General features: G+C 57.0%; 1 protein-coding gene across 1 annotated transcript; it reads left to right on the top strand.

Moving 5' to 3' along the window:
- Window positions 1–3,704: 3,704 nt before the first annotated feature.
- Window positions 3,705–18,521, top strand: LOC311167170 (uncharacterized protein; the record flags this gene model as incomplete). Its single annotated transcript, XM_084228003.1, is given in 25 exon segments — window positions 3,705–3,966; window positions 4,073–4,188; window positions 4,355–4,529; window positions 4,598–4,770; window positions 4,966–5,100; window positions 5,193–5,265; window positions 5,387–5,521; window positions 5,615–5,806; window positions 5,966–6,082; window positions 6,176–6,468; window positions 10,039–10,171; window positions 15,556–15,635; window positions 15,639–15,663; window positions 15,666–15,716; window positions 15,719–15,820; window positions 15,903–16,019; window positions 16,138–16,253; window positions 16,408–16,582; window positions 16,652–16,824; window positions 17,003–17,137; window positions 17,230–17,302; window positions 17,432–17,566; window positions 17,644–17,835; window positions 18,010–18,126; window positions 18,220–18,521. Coding segments are annotated over 25 exon segments (3,597 nt in total).
- Window positions 18,522–24,173: the final 5,652 nt, after the last annotated feature.

A 24,173-nucleotide genomic window follows, 5' to 3' on the forward strand; every position in this document is an offset into this window, starting at 1 on the left:
CGCCCCAACCCCCCCAAACCCTAACAGAATGGGGATCCAGGGGCCATGGAGGAAACGGATACAGAGCAGCCCACCCCCTCCCTGAGGCCATCTGGGCACCAGGCGTGGATTTGTGACAGGGGACACTGCGTCCCTCCTGGGCCCTCTGTCCTGGGAGGAGCCAAGCAAAAGGCAAATAAAATGTTATACAAGGTGATGCCAGACTGCTGTATGGGGGGGAGGGGAGCACAGGGTGGGCGAAGGGAGGGGGCAGGTCATTCAGCTCAGGGGTCAGGGAGGGGCTGCCTGGCCCAAAGACCAGGAAGGGGAGGGCTCAGGACAGCAGCGCCAGGGCCCTGAGGTCCGGCCACCAGGGGCCAGAGAGCCCAGCAGCTGGGGCAGAGAGGCCGGCAGGGGTGGGAAGGGAGCGAGCACCCCAGGGGTGGGCAGGGCCTGCAGGGGAGCTGGCTCTTTCTCCACAGCAGGTGGGCAGGAGGCCCTGAGCCGGGGGCACGGCAGGGCCTGCTCCTAGAGAAGCCCATCTGGCCGGGGCAGAGAGGCCTCTGCTCTGGCCCATGTGGGGGGAGGGACACCGGGGCCTCAGACCCTCAGGGGGGAGGGGGCGCAGCCCTCCTGTCTGGAAACATTCTGGAGCACCCACTCCTATAACCGCAGCTCCCAAGGGCCACAACCCCCCCACACAAGTTGCATTTGCATCCGGTTCTTCTACCCTGTGGAGATGCAGCAGGCGGACCTCAGGGGCCAGCACCTCAGGACACAGCCCATCAGGGCCTCTGTCGGCCCTCCCCACCCCACCCCGAGTCTGAGGGCTACCCCAGTGCCCCAGCCTGCAGCCCATCCTGGCTCCCCCCAATAGTAGAACCCCACCTAACCTGCCCCAGGCAGCCTGGCACACCAACTCGTGTCCTTTAAGGGGGCCCCCTCCCATGCACCCCCCTGCACCACTACACCCAGTGTCCCCCTCTTGCGGGTCTTCCTGATGAGAGCTGGGTGCTGAGTGGATGCTGTTCAAGGTGTTCCTGAAGCAGGTCTTCTCCTGGACCCCAAACTGCATGGGGGAGGGGCTCTTCTCAGGGCCTGCCGCCCCCTGCACTCAGGGCCCGTTAGCCCGGGGACCCAGGCTTCTCTGGCACTGGAAGGTCTCCCTGGGGCTCTCAGCCGGGGCTTGTAGGCCAGGCAGGGGTCAGGGCACCCCTCCTTATTTTCCCTGCCCACGTCCTCGCCCTGAGCAGGAGCCCAGGGGGCCCACCGTCACCTCACGTCCTGGGCTGTGGGTAGAGGAGGTGAGAGTGGGGCAGGCCTCAGGGAGAACCCTCAAGATCCAAGGGAGAAAACTGTCACCAGGGTGGGCAGAGGAGAGGGCAGAGCGGGGCTGAGATGCCTGTGAGAAGCGCTGGGTCATTCGTTCTGGTTGCACAGGATTCTTCTCCGACCTCAGCCCACGAATCCTGAGCTCAGCAACAGAAGCAGGAGGAGAAGCTGCTCTGGGGACTTTAACAGAGCACGAAGGGGCTACCGGGGTCCACTGTGGAGGGTGAGGGGCAGACTGGAAGGAGGCTCTTTCCTCTGAAATAGTGCTAAGAAGCACAGTATAAAAGTCACTATTTTCCAGTGTCACTCTTGGTAAGTGTTCATCTCACTTGGATTTACTGGGTAACAGATTCCAGAACTGCCTCCCCCTGCAAGACTGACCCTCTGATGCCCAGTGAACACAGCTCCCGCTGCCCCTGCTCCCAGCCCAGGTGCCCACCGTTCTGCTTCGTGTCTGTGCACTGACTACATTAGACACGTCCTGTGAGCTGGACCGCCCAGTGTTTCCCTTCCTGGCACTGGCTGATTTCATGAGCATCATGTCCTCAAGGTTCATGCCTGTTCTTATGGGACCAAAATCAATTCCTTTTGAGGGCTGAGTAGTATTCCACGGAAGCTGAACTCACCCTGTTGATCCATTCATCTGCTGACGGGTTCTTGAGTTGTTTGCGCCTTCGGGCTACTGTGAATAATGCTGATGTCAATACGATGGGCTTCAGATGATGGAATTCAACGTGTGGGGTTCTTGGGTCCCTCTGAGAAAGAATTTAGCAGACAGTCCCGTTCATCAGCACATGGCAAGTTTATTGAGAAAAGAACAAGGGAAGAGGGACGCCTGCGTGGACACAGGTGGGCCGACTTAAAAGGCAAGAGCTGCGTTTGGCCAGGGCTGTTCTCTTACAATGTTCTTCGGTGGAGTTATGGTGGAAAGGATCCCTCTGGGGTCAGAGTGAGCGGGTCTAAAACCAATAATCCGGGCCTCCCTGGTGGCGCAGCGGTTGAGCGCTGGGTTGCGAAGCTGCCCGCGGCCTCTGCGGCGCCGGTTCGATCCCCGGCTGCTCCCCGGCCACCGGAGGAGGGTCCCCCATGGCGCGCAGACCTCTCCTGCCGCCCGCTGCTCCCCTCAGCAGTGTCCTTCGGTCCTTCTGCCTGTTCTGCTCCCCGCTCTGGCTCTGGTGAATTCTCTCACCCTCCCGCGCTTCTGACTGTACCCAGTGCATGTATAAACGAACAAGCAAACAAACAAATAAATAAATAAAACATGCCTCTATTTAAAAAAAATAAATAAATAAAACCAATAATCCCCTGCCCCATCTCTGACTGATAATCTTTTCTGACCCCACTTTAGATTCCTGGAAATTCCCAGAGCCAGTTTTGAAACAGTTCATTCATGATCCCTGCCTCCACCTCCGTGCCTGCCCTTGTGAGACCTTCCGGCCTGAACTTTCCACCCGAATATCCCATCAAACGTGGATGTGCAAGTATCTTAGGCACTGTTCTATGGGGGCTGCTAACCCAGAGATATGAAGACCAGACTTGGAGGAAAGCGTTTGAACTCAGCCTGGAGAGACCAAAAACCCCTCGGTCCTTATCAGGAGAGACACCTCGAGGCACTCACGACATGTGGAGAAAACAGGCCCCCCTAGCCAAGGGAGAGGTGAACCTCCAGTCCAGGACACTGGACCCTTCCCCTAACGCCTCCCTAGGAATCAACGGCAAGCCTGACTCAGAGCTCAAGGGACCCGCTCCACGGTCACCGCCAGCCCCTGTCTCCACCGCGCAGAACTCAACCCAGGCTCCTAGGCTGCCCCCAGCACACCCCCCACCCATCTGCCCAGGACAAGGCTGGTAGGAAGCAAGAGGGGACCTGGACAGCTAGGACATCCCCACGCGCTCCTGCCCACTCCCTGGACCTGATGGCATCAGGATTCCATGCCAGGCCCCTACTCGGGCTGGGTACGACTCACCCACCTCCTCAGCCTGGCCAAGCAGGCACTCAGGAAATACTGAGCAATCAGGGAGAGGGGAGGTTTGAGGGATCTCCTACAAGAGTCCCCCCCACACCCGCCCCCAGCTGAACGTTGGGAATCCACCCCCATCAGGAAGCTACAAATCCTATTGACGCAAAAAAAAAAAAAGAAAGTATCTAATCCCCGCCCTACCCTGCAGACACAGCTGAGGACCCTCCTGGGTGGGGTGGATCAGCCGCAGGGGCTGGGTGGGGTGCGTGTCTAGGGTGCTGGGCGGGACGCGAGCACGTTCCAGCCAGGAAAACCCATTTAAACGCAAGCTACTGACACAGCAGCTGAGACCCCCGTCACAGCCTTTCCAGGGCCAGGCTCAGCAGGCTCCTTCGTGGAGTCCCGGCCTCGCCACCCTCCACTTCCCGAGACATGCAGGGCCTCTGGCGGCTGCTACTGGCCTTGGGCCTGCCGCTCTTCCTTGGCCTCAGCCTCCTCACAGCCAAAGAGGCACCGTTGCGCCTGAGTCAGGGGACACCCCAAGAGATGGCCCGGCCTCCACGCACCCCTTGGCCGGCGGGGGAAGAAGACCCAGCCTTCTGGAACCGCAAGGCAGCCCAGGCCCTGGATGCAGCTAAGAAGTTGCAGCCCACGAAGAAGGCGGCCAAGAACCTCATCATGTTCCTGGGGGACGGTGAGTGTGCCAGGCCTGCCCACCCCACACCCCATACCCTGGCAGACAAGGCCGCCTGTGGACACAGCCTGCCCCAGGCCCAGCCCGACACGGTTCTGCTCCGCAGGCATGGGGGTGTCCACAGTGACGGCCGCCCGGATCCTGAAGGGGCAACTGCAAGGCAAGCCGGGGCCCGAGACGCCCCTGGCCATGGACCGCTTCCCCTACGTGGCTCTGTCCAAGGTAAGGGCTGGGGCCCCGGGGAGCTGCACCCCAGCAGCGTGGGGAGGTGGGGGGTGGGGAGCCGGGCAGGAGGGAGATGCCCAAAAAGGGCGGGTCAGTTCCAAGAGTCTCAGGAAACGCGGCCACCCCCAGGGCCAGGGGACCTGAGAGCATTCTCTGCCCCCAGACCTACAACGTAGACAGGCAGGTGCCCGACAGCGCGGGCACAGCCACGGCCTTCCTGTGCGGGGTCAAGGCTCACTTCCAAACCCTCGGCGTGAGCGCGGCCGCCCGCCACGGCCAGTGCAGCACCACCCGGGGCAACGAGGTCACCTCCGTCATGTACCGGGCCAAGAAAGCAGGTCGGTGGCCGCTGGGGGCAAGGGAGGGCCCGGGGCCTCGGGGCCAGGCTGACTTCTGCCTCCCTCAGGGAAGTCCGTGGGGGTGGTGACCACCACGAGGGTGCAGCACGCCTCCCCGGCCGGCGCCTACGCACACACTGTGAACCGAGGCTGGTACTCAGACGCCAACATGCCCCAGGACGCCCTGCAGGAGGGCTGCAAGGACATCGCCCACCAGCTGGTCTACAACATGGACATCGACGTGAGATGCAAATGGGGGGTGCAGGCGGGGTGACCTCCAACTGCCCTCAGTCCCTGAGGCCTGGTTGGGTCTGCGGGCATTTGGGGAGGGCGTGTGGGGAGGAGGGAGGAGGAGGAAGCCCTGGTGGGAGCTGGGCTGTGTGAACGGGGGCGGGGCCGGCCAGGCTCCAACCCACCTGCCCTCCCCTCTGCTCAGGTGATCCTGGGTGGAGGCCGCAAGTACATGTTTGCCAAGGGGACCCCGGACCCCGAGTACACACAGGACCCCAGCCAGAACGGAGTGAGGAAGGACGGGCGCAACCTGGTGCAGGAGTGGCTGGCCAAGCGCCCGGTGAGGGGCTCGTGGGTGCGGGGGCACGGCAGGCACAAGGGCAGGGCTGCAGCCGGGGGGCTGTGCACTGAACCCGGTTCTCCCGGCCCCAGGGCGGCCAGTACGTGTGGAACCGCACGGCCCTCCTCCAGGCATCCCAGGACCCCTCTGTGACACACATCATGGGTACGACCCCCCGCACCCCAGCCCGTTTCATGGCCTGGCTCCTGGGGGCCCTCATTGACCCACTGTCTGCAACCGTCATGGGTGCCCTGCTCCCCAGTGATTGCACCTCCCTTTGCCACAGGCCTCTTTGAGCCGGGAGACATGAGCTATGAGATCTTAAGAGACCCCAACCAGGACCCATCCCTGATGGAGATGACAGAGGCCGCCCTGCGCCTGCTCAGCAGGAACCCCAAGGGCTTCTTCCTCTTTGTGGAGGGTGAGTGGGCAGGGCCCCTCTTGGAGCAGAAGCGGGAGGGAGGCTGGGCAGAGGGCAGGCTGGACCCCCCACCTCCCACCGACCTTCCTGCAGGGGGCCGCATCGACCATGGCCACCACGAGGGCATCGCATACCGGGCGCTGACGGAGACCATCATGTTCGACTCCTCCATCGAGAAGGCCGGGCAGCTCACGAGCGAGAAGGACACACTGACCCTGGTCACGGCGGACCACTCGCACGTCTTCACCTTCGGCGGCTACACACTTCGTGGCTCCTCCATCTTCGGTAGGCCCCGGGGCAGTGGTGGGGCCCATGTCAGATGCTCTCTCCATCTGTCCAGGGGGTCAGAGCCGCCCCTGCCGAACAGCTCCTGTGAGGATTAAGGCACAGGGGACACCCCATATGCCATGGTATTGGGGTCACTAAGTGTCCTTCTTCCACCAGGACTGGCCCCTGAGAAGGCCTCCGATGGCAAGAGCTACACCTCCATCCTATATGGCAACGGCCCTGGGTACCCAGTATTCTCACCTTCCAGGCCCGATGTCACCGAGGCTGAGAGCAGTGAGTGCTGTGCCCGCCCCAATGGGGGTGGGGAGGCCTCACGGGATGTGGCCTCGCCCCCCCTCCTCAGCCTGATCCTCACTCTCTGGCCAGGTCACCCCACCTACAAGCAACAGGCGGCCGTGCCCCTGGGGGGTGAGACCCACGGCGGGGAAGACGTGGCCGTGTTCGCGCGGGGCCCGCAGGCGCACCTGCTGCGCGGGGTCCAGGAGCAGCACGTCCTGGCCCACGTCATGGCCTTCGCCGCCTGCCTGGAGCCCTACACCGACTGCGGCCTCCAGGATATTGAGGATGTTGAGGATACCAGGCCCTCCAGCGCTGCCCTTCCCGGGCCGGCTGCCATCCCCCCGTCCCTGCTGCTGCTGGCCGGGGCGCTGCTGCTGCTGGTGACCAGCGCCCCCTGACCCAGCCACCTCCCGCGCGGGACTCCTTCCCTCAAAGTCCCACTTTCCCCGTTCAGGGTCTGCCCCACCCAAGCCCCCACTTTCAGAGGCAGCCCCCACCCCGGCCCCTTGGCAGGACCGTCCCAGCCTCCTAGTAAAGGAACCTGAATCCTCAGACCCAGATGGAGCCCCAGGCTCCCGGCTCCCTGTGACCCCGCAAGAGGCCTTTCTCTGGGGAGGCAGATGGCTCAGGAGGCACAGGGCCTTGGACACAGTGTCCAGCCTGACCCTCCCAGGGGCCCAGCAGTCACCGCAGAGCCACGAGGACACGGGATGGAGAAAACGCTTCTTGTCCCAAGTGGCCCAGCTGCTCACATTGCCGCCCCAACCCCCCCAAACCCTAACAGAATGGGGATCCAGGGGCCATGGAGGAAACTGGGGTGCAGAGCAGCCCACCCCCCTCCCTGAGCCCATCTGGGCACCAGGCGTGGATTTGTGACAGGGGACACTGCGTCCCTCCTGGGCCCTCTGTCCTGGGAGGAGCCAAGCAAAAGGCAAATAAAATGTTATACAAAATGATGCCAGACTGCTGTGTTCTAGAAAGTCACTGGTATGGGGGCAACATGTGGGCGAGGGGAGGGGGCAGGTCATTCAGCTCAGGGGTCAGGGAGGGGCTGCCTGGCCCAAAGACCAGGAAGGGAGGGCTCAGGACAGCAGCGCCAGGGCCCTGAGGTCCGGCCACCAGGGGCCAGGGAGCCCAGCAGCTGGTGCAGAGAGGCCAGCAGGGTTGGGCAGGGCCTGCAGGGGAGCTGGCTCTTTCTCCACAGCAGGTGGGCAGGAGGCCCTGAGCCGGGGGCACGGCAGGGCCTGCTCCTGGAGAAGCCCATCTGGCCGGGGCAGAGAGGCCTCTGCTCTGGCCCATGTGGGGGGAGGGACACCGGGGCCTCAGACCCTCAGGGGGGAGGGGGCCCAGCCCTCCTGTCTGGAAACATTCTGGAGCACCCACTCCTATAACCACAGCTCCCGAGGGCCACGCCGCCCCCAAAGGGAACACCCCAGCAAGGTGAAATCCTCCTTCTGTCAACACTTCTGCAAAGCGACGATCTCTGCGCACACTCCCCCCGTGCCCACGAGCATTCTGCTTCTTTAAAATTATTCATTTGACCGGCTCTGCTCCTTATTTCCTAAAGCTTGATTTCACTCTCTCAAACTCCCGTGGGCAGGCCTGGCTCCTCAGGTACCTAATTTCAGTCCTGGCGTTGGAGGCTCCCACAGCTCCACGCAGCCCGAATGGGAGCGAGTCGGCAGCTGCCGGCTCCTCAGCCCGCTCAGCTGGACTCCATCCCCCAATCACACCCGGGCTCTGGGGCCTCAGGCCCTGTGCTTCTGCCCTCCCTGCTTCAGCCCTCCCTTGGGTGCTTCATAACCAGGGTCAAACCCAGGGAGCTTCCAAGCTACAAGTCACGGTGTTAACCACAGGCTCACCCAGAGTTAGTATTGGGGATCACTCAACTTGAACACCCTAAAGGCCCCGGACGGCGCGCTGGGAGAGCGACATGGTTGGTATGTAAATTGTTTCTAATTTTTAAAAGTGTTTAAGTATGTGTGTTGTCAGGAGCTTCACGGGTCAGACACCCGGGCCACAAAATCAGGTCAGTGTGAACCCCAACATGCAGGCTGACAGCTTGCCTTCAAGGGCGGGTGCCGGGCGTGCTTTGTTATTTTTTCAAGCTTTCTGTTGGTGTCTAAGACTGACGGCTCTTGTCACCCATGAAATGTCATCATGTTGGTCTCAGAAATATTGATGGGGTTGTGAGTGTGGCATCCAGGAGGTGTTGCAGACCACGGGCCTTGAGTGTAGAGCTGGGCTGCCCCGCAGCTTTCCTCCCCAGGAGGCCGGGCGTCTGCTCTGGGGAGTCCCCTCACCAGGACTCGGAGCCTGTCCCGGGAGCAGGCGCACAGCTCCCGCCATTGGGCTGGATGACGCTGCCACCCAGAAAATGCCATCCTTCACCACTGTCTGCGCCCGAGTCTGTACCTACGGCCCCACGAGAAGTAATAATACCGGAGAGCGGTTCGTGCCCATGTCAGGGCCAGCACTCCCTCCCCCTCGGGACACTCGCACACAGTTGGTAACAGCGGTTTGGGTTGGACAGGGAAGGCCTGTGAGGACCAGGTGAGGCTGGATTGCTGATGTCTGCTAATAAACAAGATGTTGCAGGGAGTGGATGGTCGCCACAATCACCCCACCGTGGAGAAGAACACCGACCCGGGCTCGGGGTGGCCTCTGCGAGCGTGCTGTGCCCCGCTGGCCAGCGACACGCTGAGAAGGGACGATGTCACAACTGAGAGCAAAGGACCCCAGGCCTTGTCTCAGAGACTGTCTCTCAAGGAAGTTCTGGGCTTGTCCTCAAGCTGCAAAAACTGATTGGATGTATTTTTTTTTCCCTAAAGATTTATTTATTTATTTATACCAGCACTGGGTACAGTCAGAAGCGCAGGAGGGTAAGAGAATTCACCAGAGCCAGAGCGGGGAGCAGAGCAGGCAGAAGGACCGAAGTACACTGCTGAGGGGAGCAGCGGGCGGCAGGAGAGGTCTGCGCGCCATGCGGGACCCTCGCCCGGTGGCCGGGGAGCAGCCGGGGATCGAACTGGCGCCGCAGAGTCTGTGGGCAGCTTCGCAACCCAGCGCTCAACCGCTGCGCCACCGGGGAGGCCCAATTGGATGTATTTATAATGAATGGATTTAAACTTTTTCTATAAGTAGAAAAATGAGAACTACGTATCTGAAAGGCAAGATGAGGCCTCATAATCTGCTTTCTCTTTTGAGGAGCAAGAATCTAAATCCATGATGGCAATATTATTTTTTTGTTTTACATAGAAGAACTGGGGTGTAGGCCAGAAGTGCGGGAGGGGCAGGGGTGGGAAGATTCACAGGAGACAGAGTGGGGAGCAGAACAGGCAGATCTACTGAAATCCACTGCTGAGGGGAGCAGCGGGGAGACAGGAGAGGTCTGCTGCGCCATGTGGGTTTCTCCCTGGCTGGGGATCAAACTCATGCTGCAGAGGCTGCGGGAAGCTTCATAGGTTGCATCTTAACCCCTTGCGCCACCAGGGAGGCCCCTGTCCAGTTGTTCTTTTAAAAAAAAAGGAAGAGGAAATAAAAATTAAAAATTTGTGTTGAAGTTCCATGGCCTTACTACATCAGATCCAGCTGTGCTTCACCACAGTGGTCTTCAAGCAGGAGGGGAAGTCAGACCTCACCACCGCCCTTTACAGTGATTTGCCATAAAGATGACTCTGATGTGGTTCAGAAAGTTCTCCAGATGCCATCTTATCACCAAGCTTCATAAAGCTTCTCTTCTTGTACAGTCTGCTTTATAAAGTGAAGGCACAGGTGGCTCCGGCAGCATTTTATGGACCCTCCTGGGGCTTTCCTGAAAGGTCTTGAGTGTGGATTGTCCATGAGTTTTGCAGGTGCTGCCACCTCCTTATCCAGTATCCTGTTTAAGGAAAGTCTTTCCGCGTGGCTGTTCCATCCATGGACAGACACTCCCTGCTTACCCCCCAGAGGTCGTTTTTACCAACCAAAGCACCTGCCCTCGGGAGCGCATCTTCCCTGCCATCCTGCTCCTGGAGAGCCACACGCCGAGGCCTGCGTATGTCATTATCAGGGCAGAGGCCCGCAGGTACCCGGAGCCTGCAGGTGCTGGTAGCAACACCTGCACTTGCAGCCGAGTGGAGCCAACCTCCCACACTGAGTCATTTGCTCTGATCCCTCCTTCCAATCTACCGCAGCGTTTTCCTCTCATCTTCCCACAGAATATGCTGACAAGGAAATGCCTTTCGGTTTGTCAACAGATCATTTTCCGCTCATTGTTTCTGCCATTTTTACAGCAGCGGAAAGAACACGTGCCCAGCGGTGGGTGATAATTGTCACACTGGTCCCCTAAGGGCAGCGGGCAGAGTGACCTGAGACACCCTCACCCCCAGGGCCAAGGTTGGGCACCAGGTTCCTCCCCCCCACCAGCCAACGGGGACAGAGGAGCCCTGTCTCATTCACCTGCCAAGAAGGGAAGAGGCCGGGGTTCTATGGGGCCCACTGGCCTCCCTCAGGCCTTGCCACCCCGGGCCCCTACCCTCCCTCTTTCCCAGAGGGTTTGGGCAGTGGGTGCATCTGTGTGACGCATCCATGCACCCTGGGCAGGGGCCTTGTTTAGCCACACAAGCGGGCACGTGGGTCTGCGTGCTCCTTGTCTGTGCCCAGCAGGGCCTGCGGGGCCCGAGGGGCAGTGAGGGGCAGCAAGGGATCTCACCCGCTGGTTGTAGACAGTGAAGTTGTCGTAGAGGTGGACAATGCACTCTGCCTTGCGCAGGAAGCGGCTGTAGGAGGCCTCTGTCCACCAGTGCAGCAGGTTGCCCGAGCGGTCATACTGGCCCCCTGTGGGCAGCGGGCACCAGAGCCAGGGCTGGGCACCAGGTCCCTCCCCCCACCAGCCAACGGGGACAGAGGAGCCCTGGGCCTCAGTGCACCCCTCACCCGCAGCCTCCCACCACCTGCCCCCACCACCCCTCAGGCCACCCACAGGCCTCACCCCAGTCATCGTATCCATGGGTCAGCTCGTGCCCGATGATGGTGCCGATGCCCCCGAAGTTCAGAGACCTGTGCCCACGGCAGCAGCGTCGTGCCCGGCCTCACCCCGCGGAGGCCCCCAGGCCGCAGCCCACAGCCCAGGAGGCCCCGCCAGGCCAGGCGGCACCCAGGGGCCACCCTGGTGTCTGCTGCGTCCTGGGCGGGGGCCTCGGCGCCCGCGTGGGCTGGGGCACAGGCAGCGTCGCTGCCTGGTGGCCTTCCAGGAGACAGCACCCCGCAGCTGGACGGGGGCGGGGGGGGGGCAGGGCTGGGAAGGCGGGAACCTGAGGCGCCCCACGGGGGATTTGGCCGGGCACCTCCTCTCTGGGCCTGGGCTGGCCCCGCCCACACCCAGCTCCAGGCCCCGCCCCGGAGGGACTCGCCCCTTACCCATCTGGTTCTTGTTGGGGAGATAGTAGGCATTGAGTGCCTGTGGGGGGAGCAGCCACCTATGGAGGGAGGGGTCAGCTGAGGGGTCCACTGCCCCCCCACTGCCCGCCCCACCTATCCTGCGCCTCCTCCAGGGCTTCTCTTGTGACCCAGCCGACAGCCGGGTCCTAGCCCAGTGCCCCAGGGCCGAGTCCCACCTACTACCTGCCGAGGCCCTGGGGCCCCCCCAACCAGCACGGGGGAGGTGGTTTGCCTCTCTAGCCTCCTGGCCTTGGTGAGGAGCCTCCTCCCCATGGCACCCCTTGGACCTCCCCCAGCTGCAGGCCAGGCACCCACGTGGGCTTGTCCCCCTCCTGCGCGTCTTCCTGATGAGAGCTGGGTGCTGGAGCGGATGCTGTTCAAGATGTGAAGCAGGTCTTCTCCTGGACCTCAAACTGCATGGGGGAGGTTACGCCCGCTTCTTACCCCTGCCCACCACTGGGGTTTTGGCAGGAGCCCGGGCAGCCCATAGCCCACCATGTGCTGGAGCTGGGGCGGAGATGGTGAGAGTGGGCCAGAGCCTCAGGAGGCAGTAGCAGCAGCCCCAAAGGAGAAGACTCTAGGGCAGCCTAGGGGTGGGGGTGGGGGGTTGAGGGGGGCTGCTGGAATCACCTGTCAAAAAGCAGCTATTAATTAATTCTGGATCTGCCAGAAACTGCTCTCCCCGACTTTAGCCAAGGATTTCCCTGGCACAGCAAGTGAAGCTGGGGAGAAGGAGGCCTGGAGAAACTGGAGGTCTCAGACACCAGGAAGGAAGCCTGGGGTTTTGGTTTCCAGAGATCTGGAAGTTTGCCAGGTGCTGTGTGAGCTGGTAGAGGGCAGAGAAGGAAGCCAGGATGCTCCTCCTGAGGACCTCATGCAGAGGGGGTGTTAGGGGGAAATGATGTCCTGAGTTAATCCCATACAGGCTTTGTGGGCCCCACCCCCACTCCAGACTAAAGCCATCAAGACATGGGGAAAGACAAATCCCATCACCACCCAAGGGAAGGTGGCTGGGACCTGAGGGTGGAGTTGGGCAGCCAGGTTGGGTATAAAAACCAAACACGTGGGCCTTGGGGGGGCTCGCTGTCGCTCGCCTCCTGGCTTCACGGCTCCTGGCTCGCGGCCAGCCCTCAGAGTACCATTTGGGATTCCTGATCGGCGGATCGGGTAGGACTCATTTAAAACTTTGTCTCCCGCTTTTCTCCCTGAGCTGCCCATTTCCTCATTTTCCCTTCCCTTGTGAATAAACCTTTTATGAACCTTTCGCGTGCGCCTGCAGTGGAGCATTGATAAGTCCTTTTAAGCGCGCGGGTGAGGACCCACAGTCAGGCACCCCGTTTTGTATTGGGGTTGCTCTACAACGGGGCACTGCTGGGGGAGGCAGGCCCTGGTTCCGGTGGCCCTGGTTCTGGTTCGGGGGCCGTGCCAGGGCTGAGATGGCAGGTGGCCCCAGCACACAGTGGGATACCTTGATGCACAAGGGGAAGCAGAAGACTTTTTCTTGGAAAAAATTTCAAATTGTGATAAAAAGCAAATTATAAAATTTACCATCTACCATTTTTAAGGGTGCGGTTCGGTAGCATTAAGTGCATTCACATAGTTGTGTAACAGAATACAGAACTGTCTCACCCTGCAAGACTGACCCTCTGATACCCACCCAGTAAACACAGCTCCTGCTGCCCCTCCTCCCAGGCCGGGAGCCCACCGTACTACTTTGTGTGTGTGCATTTATTTTAGACACGTCCTATAAATTGGACCACCCAGTATTTCCCTTCCTGTGACTGCGGCTTATTTCATGAGCATCATGTCCTCAAGATTCATGCCTGTTCTTATGTGACCAAAATCAATTCCTTTTGAAGGCTGAGTAGTATTCCATGGAAGCTGAACTCACCATGTTGATCCATTCATCTGTTGATTCTTGAGTTGTTTGCACCTTTGGACTATTGGGAATAATGCTGTTTTGCTGCAGGAGGCCTTGTTGCTCCAGCCAGATAGGATACTGACAAGCAGCTAAGAGAAAAGGCCTCACACCGTGGGGCTGAAGCTCTGGCAACCCTTTGCTTTTTGTTCTTGGTCATAGAGAGAGAAAAATTTATCAGAAAAGTACATTAGGCTATAAATTATATGTATCAGCAGACTGCAAGCAATTGGCACAGAAAATTACCTGTTTAGAAATTAGTTACTACACAATTTGGCCCAATTAACAATGGGAGACAATTTATTGTATATATCTGACAAGCAATCCAGCATAACAATTATAGTATATCCTTGTTTTGATTTTTAGAAGTTTCCTTTTTATTTAGAAGTTTCTTAGGAAAGTTTTTAAATGAAGTTAACTGTGTTAAGAAGTTTGTAGGTAGAAAAAGTTCTGATAGCTGAGCAGCAGCTGGTCTCCGGCTGAAGGCCATGTGACTAGAATAGTCTTTTGAAGCTTAGGCTTTAGCTGATAGGGATGCACTGGCAGCTATCCACTGTTTTAAATAATTGTCTAGCTGAAATAATAAGTTTTAGTGTTAGGTCTGGTTTTTTAATCTATTAACCTTGAAGGCTACTGTCTAGCTGGGACCTGTAGGAGCCAGTAGTCCATGGGAATAAAATACACTAATTGTTTCTGCTTTACACATGACAATGTATTTTTTTTCTCTGCTTACTAAAAATGAATAAATAAAGACCTGCTGAGTCTCTCGGCAGAAGATACTAACACCTCACCAAGTGTCGGTGTCTCCTCATTTTCCTTCCCCTCAGCCCCTGAGTTTCAGTTGCTTAACAAGTTGCCGAGGCCGTCTCATCCTTTCAGGAACCCCTGACACGACATTTTGCCGGAGGCTGGTCCCCGGCACTGTTTGAACATGGGTGCGGAAATATCCTTTAAAGATCCTGCTTTCAGGGCCTCCCCAGTGGCGCAGCGGTTGAGCGCTGGGCTGCAAAGCAGCCTGCAGCCTCTGCAGCGCTGGTTTGATCCCCGGTCGCTGGGCGAGGGTCCCGCATGGCGCGCAGACCTCTCCTGCCGCCCGCTGCTCCCCTCAGCAGTGTACTTCGGTCCTTCTGCCTGCTCTGCTCCCCGCTCTGGCTCTGGTGAATCAATCCTCTCACCCTCCCGCGCTTCTGACTGTACTCAGTGCTTGTAAAAATAAATAAATAAATCTTTTTAAAAAAATTAAAAGATCCTACTTTCAATTTTTTGGGCTATAAAATCAGAAGTATGATTACTGGATGGGAGGAAAGCTTTTGAACTCAGCCTAGCGGGACCAAACCTTTTAAGTCATTATCAGGAGTGACACCTGTGGGCGTGTACGTGCTGTGGAGAAAACAGATTCGCATTGGCTTCCAGGAACAGGTCCCAGGGAGCGGAGGTCAACCTGACTACTTAGCACTGGCCCCACCCTGCCTGTCCTCCACTCCGCCCCCCACCCCCACCCCTGCACACACAAGCACGGACCCTCACTGGAAGGCCGGCCCAGCACAGCCCGGGCAGGAGATGCACACACGGTCCCACTCTCTTGTCACCAGCAGCCCCACCCTTTCCCATAGCACAGAAACTCTAGGCCCAGGTTCCTGGGTTTCCCCTCCAGCCCAGCATCCACCCCATGCCAGGGCAAGCCTGGTGAGCAGCTAAGTGCAAGGGGGCAGGCATGTGCTTCCAGCCCGATCTGCAGGTCTCGGGGCATCAGAAACCCAAACCAGGCCCCTGACCCAGGCTGGGTGCCTCCCACCCGCCTCCCCCAGCTCCACGACGCCCTGGCAGAGCAGGTTTTCAGGAAACGCTGAGCCAACAAGATGGAGGAAGGGGGGCCGGCTCTCCCTAGAGATTGTGTTGGCACAGAGGATAGAGAGTGGCCCCAGCAGGACACTGCAAATGCTGGTCTGGGCACCACACCAGGGCTCAGGTGGTGAGGCGGCCCCAGTGTACAGAGGTATCTGACCCGATCCCCACCCTCCCCCTGGGGAGCAGCTGAGGACCCGCCTGAGAGGGATGGACCTGCTGTTTCGAGGCACCCGTCATGAAGCTCCCTCAGCCACGCCCGGCCACTTCCCTTTGCCTGCAGGACTTCAAACAACAGGGCAGGGGCAGGGGCAGTGTGGCCGAGGGTGGTGGGAGGGACATGGAAGCTTTTATAGCCAGGGGTAAAGTCCTCTCCTGACTGTAGCCCAGGCTGCTGTCCTACAGCTAGTGCCCTGCTTCCCCAGTCTAGCTGCACCAGAGCCCAGCGTCTTCCAGGTCCTGCCTCTACCACACCACCGCCATGCAGGGAGGCCTGCGGCTGCTGCTGCTCGGCCTGTTCCTCCCACTGGCCCTTGGAATTATCCCAGGTAATGACGCCCCTCCCAGCAAACTCCAGCCATCAAAGGGGCCCCCCAAGACTGACCCCGTCTCCACTCACCCCTTGGCCAGTTGAGGAAGAAGACCCAGCCTTCTGGAACCGCAAGGCCGCTGAGGCCCTGAACATCGCTAAGAAGTTGCAGCCCATCAACACCAAGGCCAAGAACCTCATCATGTTCCTGGGGGACGGTAGGTATGGGCCTGAGTATGCCAGGCCGGTCCCACCCCACACCCCCACGCCCTGGCACCCAAGGCTGCCTGTGACAGAGGCCAAGCCTGGGGTCCAAGGCTGACAAGTTCCTACCAGGAATGGGACTACCCACCGTGACGGCTGCCCGGATCCTGAAGGGGCAATTGAATGGCAAACTGGGGCCTGAGACGCCCCTGACCATGGACGGCTTCCCCTACGTGGCTCTGTCCAAGGTAAGGGCTCGGGCCCCAGGGAGCTGCACCCCAGCAGTGTGGGGTGGCAGGGAGCCTGGCAGGAGGGACAATGCGGGAACGTTGGACCTGAGTAGGGCCCCTGGGCACTGACAACAGGCCCAGGCCTTGGGACCTGAGGATTTGTGGTCCCCAGACGTACAATGTGGACAGACAAGTGCCCGACAGCGCAGGCACAGGCACGGCCTACCTGTGCGGGGTCAAGGCCAACTACGAGACCATCGGCGTGAGCGCGGCCGCCCGCCACAGCCAGTGCAACACCACCCGGGGCAACGAGGTCTTCTCGGTCATGTACCGGGCCAAGAAAGCAGGTCGGTGGCCGCATCGGGGCAAGGGAGGGCCCAGGGCCTCGGGGCCAGGCTGACCTCTGCCTCCCCCAGGGAAGTCCGTGGGGGTGGTGACCACCACGAGGGTGCAGCACGCCTCCCCGGCCGGCACCTACGCGCACATCGTGAACCGAGACTGGTACTCAGACGCCAACATGCCCCAGGACGCCCTGCAGGAGGGCTGCAAGGACATCGCCGAGCAGCTGGTCTACAACATGGACATCGACGTGAGACGCAAAGGGGGGTGCAGGCGGGTGCAGTCCCTGAGGCCTGGCTGGGTCTGCGGGCATTTGGGGAGGGAGTCTGGGGAGGCGGAAAGGGGAGGAAGCCCTGGTGGGAGCTGGGCTGTGTGAACGGGGGCGGGGCCGGCCAGGCTCCAACCCACCTGCCCTCCCCTCTGCTCAGGTGATCCTGGGTGGAGGCCGCAAGTACATGTTTGCCAAGGGGACCCCGGACCCCGAGTACCCAAATAATCTCACCCAGAATGGAATCAGGAATGATGGGCGCAACCTGGTGTTGGAGTGGCTGGCCAAGCACCCGGTGAGGGGCTCGTGGGTGCGGGGGTACAGCAGGCACAAGGGCAGGGCTGCAGCCGGGGGGCTGTGCACTGAACCCGGTTCTCCCGGCCCCAGGGCGGCCAGTACGTGTGGAACCGCACGGCCCTCCTCCAGGCATCCCAGGACCCCTCTGTGACACACATCATGGGTACGACCCCCCGCACCCTGAGCCCGTTTCTTACCCTGGCTCCCAGGAGGCCTCATTGACCCACTGTCTGCACTGTCATGGGTGCCCTGCTCCCCAGCTCCCCAGTCACTGCACCCCACTTTCCCACAGGCCTCTTTGAGCCAGGAGACACAAAATACGAGCTCAACAGAGACCCCAGCCGGGACCCATCCCTGATGGAGATGGTGGAGGCGGCCCTGCGCCTGCTCAGCAGGAACCCCAAGGGCTACTACCTCTTTGTGGAGGGTGAGTGGGCGGGGTCCCTGGCAAGGGGGTAGGGTCCGATCAGCGGACACTGCCCCTCATGTGTCCCCTTCCCGCAGGGGGCCGCATCGACCATGCTCACCACGACGGGCTGGCCCACTTGTCACTGCACGAGGCCGTCATGTTCGATTATACCATCGAGAAGGCCGGGCAGCTCACGAGCGAGAAGGACACACTGACCCTGGTCACGGCGGACCACTCGCACGTCTTCACCTTCGGCGGCTACACGCTTCGTGGCTCCTCCATCTTCGGTAGGCCCCGGGGCAGTGGCGGGGCCCGTGTCCTCCATGGGGCGGACACTGCTCTCTCCCATCTGTCCAGGGGGTCAGAGCCGCCCCTGCCGAACAGCTCCTGTGAGGATTAAGGCACAGGGGACACCCCATAAGCGATGGTATTGGGGTCACCAGGTGTCCTTCTTCCACCAGGACTAGCCCCCAAGAAGGCCTTTGATGGCAAGAGCTACACCTCCATCCTATATGGCAACGGCCCTGGGTACCCACTACTCTCACCTTCCAGGCCCAATGTCACCGAGGCCGAGAGCAGTGAGTGCTGTGCCAGCCCCGATGGGGGTGGGGAGGCCTTACAGGATGTGGCCTTGTCCCCCCTCCTCAGCCTGATCCTCACTCTCTGGCCAGGTAAAAAAACCTACCTTGCACAGGCGGCCGTGCCCCTGACCTCTGAGACCCACGGCGGGGAGGACGTGGCCGTGTTCGCGCGGGGCCCGCAGGCGCACCTGCTGCACGGGGTCCAGGAGCAGCACGTCCTGGCCCACGTCATGGCCTTCGCCGCCTGCCTGGAGCCCTACACCGACTGCGGCCTCCAGGATATTGAGGGTACCAGGCCCTCCGACGCTGCCCTTCCCGGGCCGGCTGCCATGCCCCCGTCCCTGCTGCTGCTGGCCGGGGCGCTGCTGCTGTTGGTGACCAGCGCCCCCTGACCCAGCCACCTCCCGCGCGGGACTCCTTCCCTCAAGGTCCCACTATCCCCGTTCAGGGTCTGCCCCACCCCACTTCTGGCTCCTGGGCAGGACTTTCCCATCCTCCTAGTAAAGGAATCCAAGCCCGCACTCCCTGAGGGGGGTCCCCAGGGCACCCTGAATATGCACTTACTTCCCTGATGCACCCATGGTCCTCCCAGGCTGCTCCCAACTCCCTGCCCCCAACTGGGGCTGTCCAGATTTCGGCACCACCTTCACGCCTCACCCAAGGAAAGAGGCCTGGGTCGCCTGTTGTCCCCCTGGAGGACAGACCTGTCATCAGCACTGACCCCGGTGTCTCCCAAGCTGCCACGATGACCTTGCCCGGGGCTTCCCTGCCTTCAGCCTCCTCCACCCGTGGGGAGACACAGCTTTCTGTCACTCTGCCACAGACTCTGTGGCACCCCACTGGCCAGGAGGTTGCTGGAACCAGGAGACCCCGGGTCTCAGACACTGTCCTGGGCTGAGCCTCCGAGGGGCCCAGCAGTCACTGCAGAGCCATGAGGACACAGGAGGAGAAAATGCTTCTTGTCCCAAGTCGCCCAGCTACTCACATGGTGATCCCTTAACCCCCAAATCCTAAAAGGATGGGGCTCCAGGGGCCTCGGGGGAAACTGGGGTACAGAGCAGCCCACCCCCACCCTGAGGCCATCTGGGCACCAGGCGTGGATTGTGACAGGGGACGCTGCGCCCCTCCTGGGCCCTCTGCCCTGGGAGGAGACAAGCAAAAGGCAAATAAAATGTTATACAAGGTGATGCCAGTCTGCTGTGTTCTAGAAAGAAGCCACTAGTATGGGGGGTGCAGGGGGGAGGAATTGGACACAGTATGGGTGAAGGGAAGGGCCAGGTCATTCAGTTAAGGGGTCAGGAGGGGCTGCCTGGCCCAAAGACCAGGAAGGGAGGGCTCAGGACAGCAGCGCCAGGGCCCTGAGGTCCGGCCACCAGGGGCCAGAGAGCCCAGCAGCTGGGGCAGAGAGGCCGGCAGGGGTGGGAAGGGAGCGAGCACCCCAGGGGTGGGCAGGGCCTGCAGGGGAGCTGGCTCTTTCTCCACAGCAGGTGGGCAGGAGGCCCCGAGCGAGGGGAAGGCAGGGCCTGCTCCTGGAGAAGCCCATCTGGCGGGGCAGGGAGGCCTCTGCTCTGGCCCATGTGGGGGGAGGGACACAGCAGCCTCAGACCCTCAGGTGGGGAGTGGGGGGCGCCAGCCTTCCTGTCTGGAAACATTCTGGAGCACCCACTCCTATAACCGCAGCTCCCGAGGGCCACGCCGCCCCCAAAGGGAACACCCCAGCAAGGTGAAATCCTCCTTCTGTCAACACTTCTGCAAAGCGACGATCTCTGCGCACACTCCCCACGTGCCCACGAGCATTCTGCTTCTTTAAAATTATTCATTTGACCGGCTCTGCTCCTTATTTCCTAAAGCTTGATTTCACTCTCTCAAACTCCCGTGGGCAGGCCTGGCTCCTCAGGTACCTAATTTCAGTCCTGGCGTTGGAGGCTCCCACAGCTCCACGCAGCCCGAATGGGAGCGAGTCGGCAGCTGCCCGCTCCTCAGCCCGCTCAGCTGGACTCCATCCCCCAATCACACCCGGGCTCTGGGGCCTCAGGCCCTGTGCTTCTGCCCTCCCTGCTTCAGCCCTGCCTCGGGTGCTTCATAACCAGGGTCAAACCCAGGGAGGCTCCAAGTTACAGCTTCACAGGTTTGTTTGGTTTTTTTTTTTAAAGATTTATTTATTTATGCATACAAGAACTGGGCTATAGGCCAGAGGTGCGGGGGGCGGGTGAGAGGACTCACCAGAGACGGAGTGGGGAACAGAACAGGCGGGTCTACTGAAATCCACTGCTGAGGGGAGCAGCAGGGAGACAGGAGAGGTCTGCTGCGCCATGTGGGTAGCTACCTGGCCAGGGACGGAACTCAGGCAGCAGTGGCTGGGATAGCTTCACGGTGCTCGTATGTAATCCCTGCGCCAACAGGGGGACCCGGCTTCATGGGTGTTCATCACAGGCTCAGCAGGAATTGGTAGTGATGGTCGCTCAGCTTGAACACCCTAAGGCCCCGGACTGTGCACTGGGAGAGTGACATGGTTGGTATGTAAATTGTATCTAATTTTGAAAAGTTTTTAAGTGTGTATATTGTTGGGGGCCTGCGGGTCAGACACCGGGGCCACAAAATCAGGTCTTGTGAACTAAAACAGGCCCGTTGACATCTTGCCTTCAAGGGCAGGTGCAGAGCGTGTTTTGTTTTTTTTTTTTTCCAAGCTTTTTGTTGGTCTCTAAGACTGATGGCTCTTGTCACCCATGAAATGTCATCAGGTTGGTTCCTTTTAAAATTTTTTACTGAAGTTTCTGCCCTAATAACATTATGTAAGAAGTGTCTGCTGTGGATCATTACACACTATTCTTTTTTTTAAAGATTAACTTATTTATACAAGCACTGGGGTACAGGCCAGAGGCGCGGGAGGGTGAGAGGATTCACCAGAGATAGAGTTGGGAGCAGAACAGGCAGACTGACCGAAGACAGTGCTTAGGGGAGAAGCGGGCGAGACAGGAGAGGTCTACCGTGCATGTCAGAATATCCCTGGCTGGCTGGGAATCGAACCGGCGCTGCAGAGGCTGCGGACAGTCTTACAGCGCTATGTTCAAGCTGCTCTGCCACCGTGGAGGCCCTACACACTATTCTTTAAGTTGCGGGAAGTGAGGAAGAAAAAGGCACAGTAAAATCATGGAAACTCTTCACAACGCTTTCCCATAAAGATGACTCCTCTGTGATGGAAGTTCTGAACCGATCCCATCACCAAGGTCAAGCTCCTCTTCTTGTGCAGTCCGCATTAAAAAGTGAAGCCACAGGTGGTTCCTGCAGCATTTTATGTGCCCTGGGATTCTGGTGCTTTCCTGAACTGGTCTGACTGTAGATGGGTCCATGAGTGAGTGTTGTGAGTGCTGCTACCTCTGCACCTTTTCTTGTCCAGAGTCCTAACCAACACAGTGCTTCAACTGCTACTGGATTAAAGAGGAAATTAAAGCAGAATTCAAAAAATACCTCAAAACTAATGACAATGAGGAAAGAATCTTCCAGAATTTATCGAAGGCAACAGAATTCATCTTAAACTGAAAGAGGATTGCAATGCCATTTCATATTCAGAAACAAGAATAATCCCAAATAAGCAACTTAATATTATACCTAAAGCAACTTGAAAAAGAGGAAATTGAAAAAGAGGGAAAAATAAGACCCAAATTTATAAGTAGGAAGGAAACAATAAAAATGATAGAAATAAATGAAATAGAAATCAAACAGATCATACAAAGATCCATGAAACTCAGGGCTAGTTCTTTAATAAGATAAATGACAATAAACTTTTAGTTAGGCTACCCAAAACAAGAGGGGAGTTACCATGAATAAAAGAAATTTAAAATGAGGAAGAGAAATTATCACAGAGAGCATAGAAATACCAAGGATCATAAAATTACTACGAACAACTATATGCCAATAAATTCAATAACCTTAAAGAAAAGTGAACAAATTTCTCAAACAATACAGTTTACCACATGGAAATGGAAGCAGTGATAACAAATCTCTCCAAAAACAAAAGCCCAGGATCAGAGGGCTTGATAAGTGAATTTTATTGAAAATTTAAAGGACAAATTATGCCCATGTTGCTCAATTTATTGGACTCCTCCCTAATGCATTTTGTGATGCAAAAACTTCCATAATCCCAAAAGTAAAGCAAGACAGCACAAGAAAACTACAGATCTATATCCCTGATGAATACTGATGTGAAAATCTTAAGCAAAACATCAGAATATTGAATTCAACAATATATTTCCAGGGCTATACACCATGATCAAGGTAGATTGATCCTACAGGTGCAAGGATGGTTTAATATACATGAATCAGTCAATGTAATACATCAACAAATAAAAAGATGAATCATGTGATAATAGCAATACATTTAAATTCAGTACCCATTTATGATAAAAACTTTTAACAAGATGGTATAGAAAGAACTCACCTTAATATAATAAATGTCATTTATCACAAACTTACCATCAATATAACACTTAATGGTCAAAAACTGAAAGCTTTCCCTGTAAGATCAGGATCAAGACAAGGACACCCATTGTCACCACTTCTGTTTAACTTGGTATTAGAGGTTTTAGCTAACGCAACCAGACACCAGGAAAGAAACGGAATCCAGATTGGAAAAGATGTGAAACGATCACTATTTGCAGATGATACGATAATATGACACTATGCATAGAAAACTGTTAAGACTCCACCAAAAAGCTATTAGAAATAATAAATGAATACAGCAAATATCTGTGGTATTTTTCTATACAGACAATAAATGAGAAGAAGAAATTAAGAAATAATTCCATTTACAATCATATCAATATGAATCAAGTACCTAGGAACTAACCTAATCAAGTAGATAAAGGACTTACACAAAGTAAGACTCAACTTTGCACTTATACAACGAAAAGTACAAGACTAAAGGATGTAGGATAAAACAAAGAGATAGACATTGCATGTTCCTGGATGGAGAGAATCGCCATCAAAATGACTATTCTACCAAAATTGAAAAATAAGTCTAAAGCTAATAAAAGGTCTAGAATGGCTAAAGCAATCCTGAGGAAGAGGGAGCAAAATGGAGGCATCATGTTACCTGACTTTAAGCTACACGATCAAGCAACAGTCACTGAAACAATATGGGATTGGGATAAAAAGAAATGCATGCATCAATGGACAGAATTGAAAGCCCACAAATAAATCCGCACATGTAACAATACTTAATTCACGATAAGGAAGCCATGAAAGAAGAGTTTCTAACAAATGGTGCTGGGAAAATTGGACAGTCACATGTACAAGAGTGGAGTTGATCACTCTTGAACTTCATGCTCCAAAATAAATTCAAAATTCATTAAAGACCTAGATATAAAACCTGCAACAATAAAATATATAGAAGAAACCATTAGTGAGTTTCACGACATCAATGATAAAGATGTCTTTGGAGTCTAGACTCCTATGGTGAGGGAAATTAAAGCAAAGATAAATAATTGCGATTACCGCAATTAAAAGGCCTTTATACAGTGAAAGAAAACATAAGTAGTTTAAAAAGAAATGCAACTGAGTGGGCAAAAATATTCACATGTTACACAACGGACAAAGGCTTAATATCCAAGATACATGAAACACTTGTTCAGGTTAACAACAAAAGAAGAAACAACTCAGTTTTTGGATGGGTACCAGCTCTGAACAAACAAATCACTGAGAATATCTAGGCTGATGGACATACAGAAAAATGTTCATCATCACTTCTAATAAGGGCGATGCAAGTCGAAACCACAATAAAAGATCATCTCACACCTGTGAGAATGGCCCATGTTAAAAGACTCCCAGCCACAAGTGCTGGAAAGGACAGAGAGAAAGAGAAACCTTACTGTTGAGGGGGAATGTAAACAGTGCAGCCATTCTGGAAAGTGATCTAAATTTACCTTAAAGCTAAAAATGGAAAAACAATATGACCCAGCAACCCCACTCTTGGGCATTTATCCAAAGAACATGAAACCATCAGCTCTAAAATTATATACTCTCAGTGGGCCTCCCTGGTGGTGCAG

Source organism: Talpa europaea (assembly GCF_964194135.1).
Source record: "Talpa europaea genome assembly, chromosome: 1".
NCBI lineage: Eukaryota > Metazoa > Chordata > Mammalia > Eulipotyphla > Talpidae > Talpa > Talpa europaea.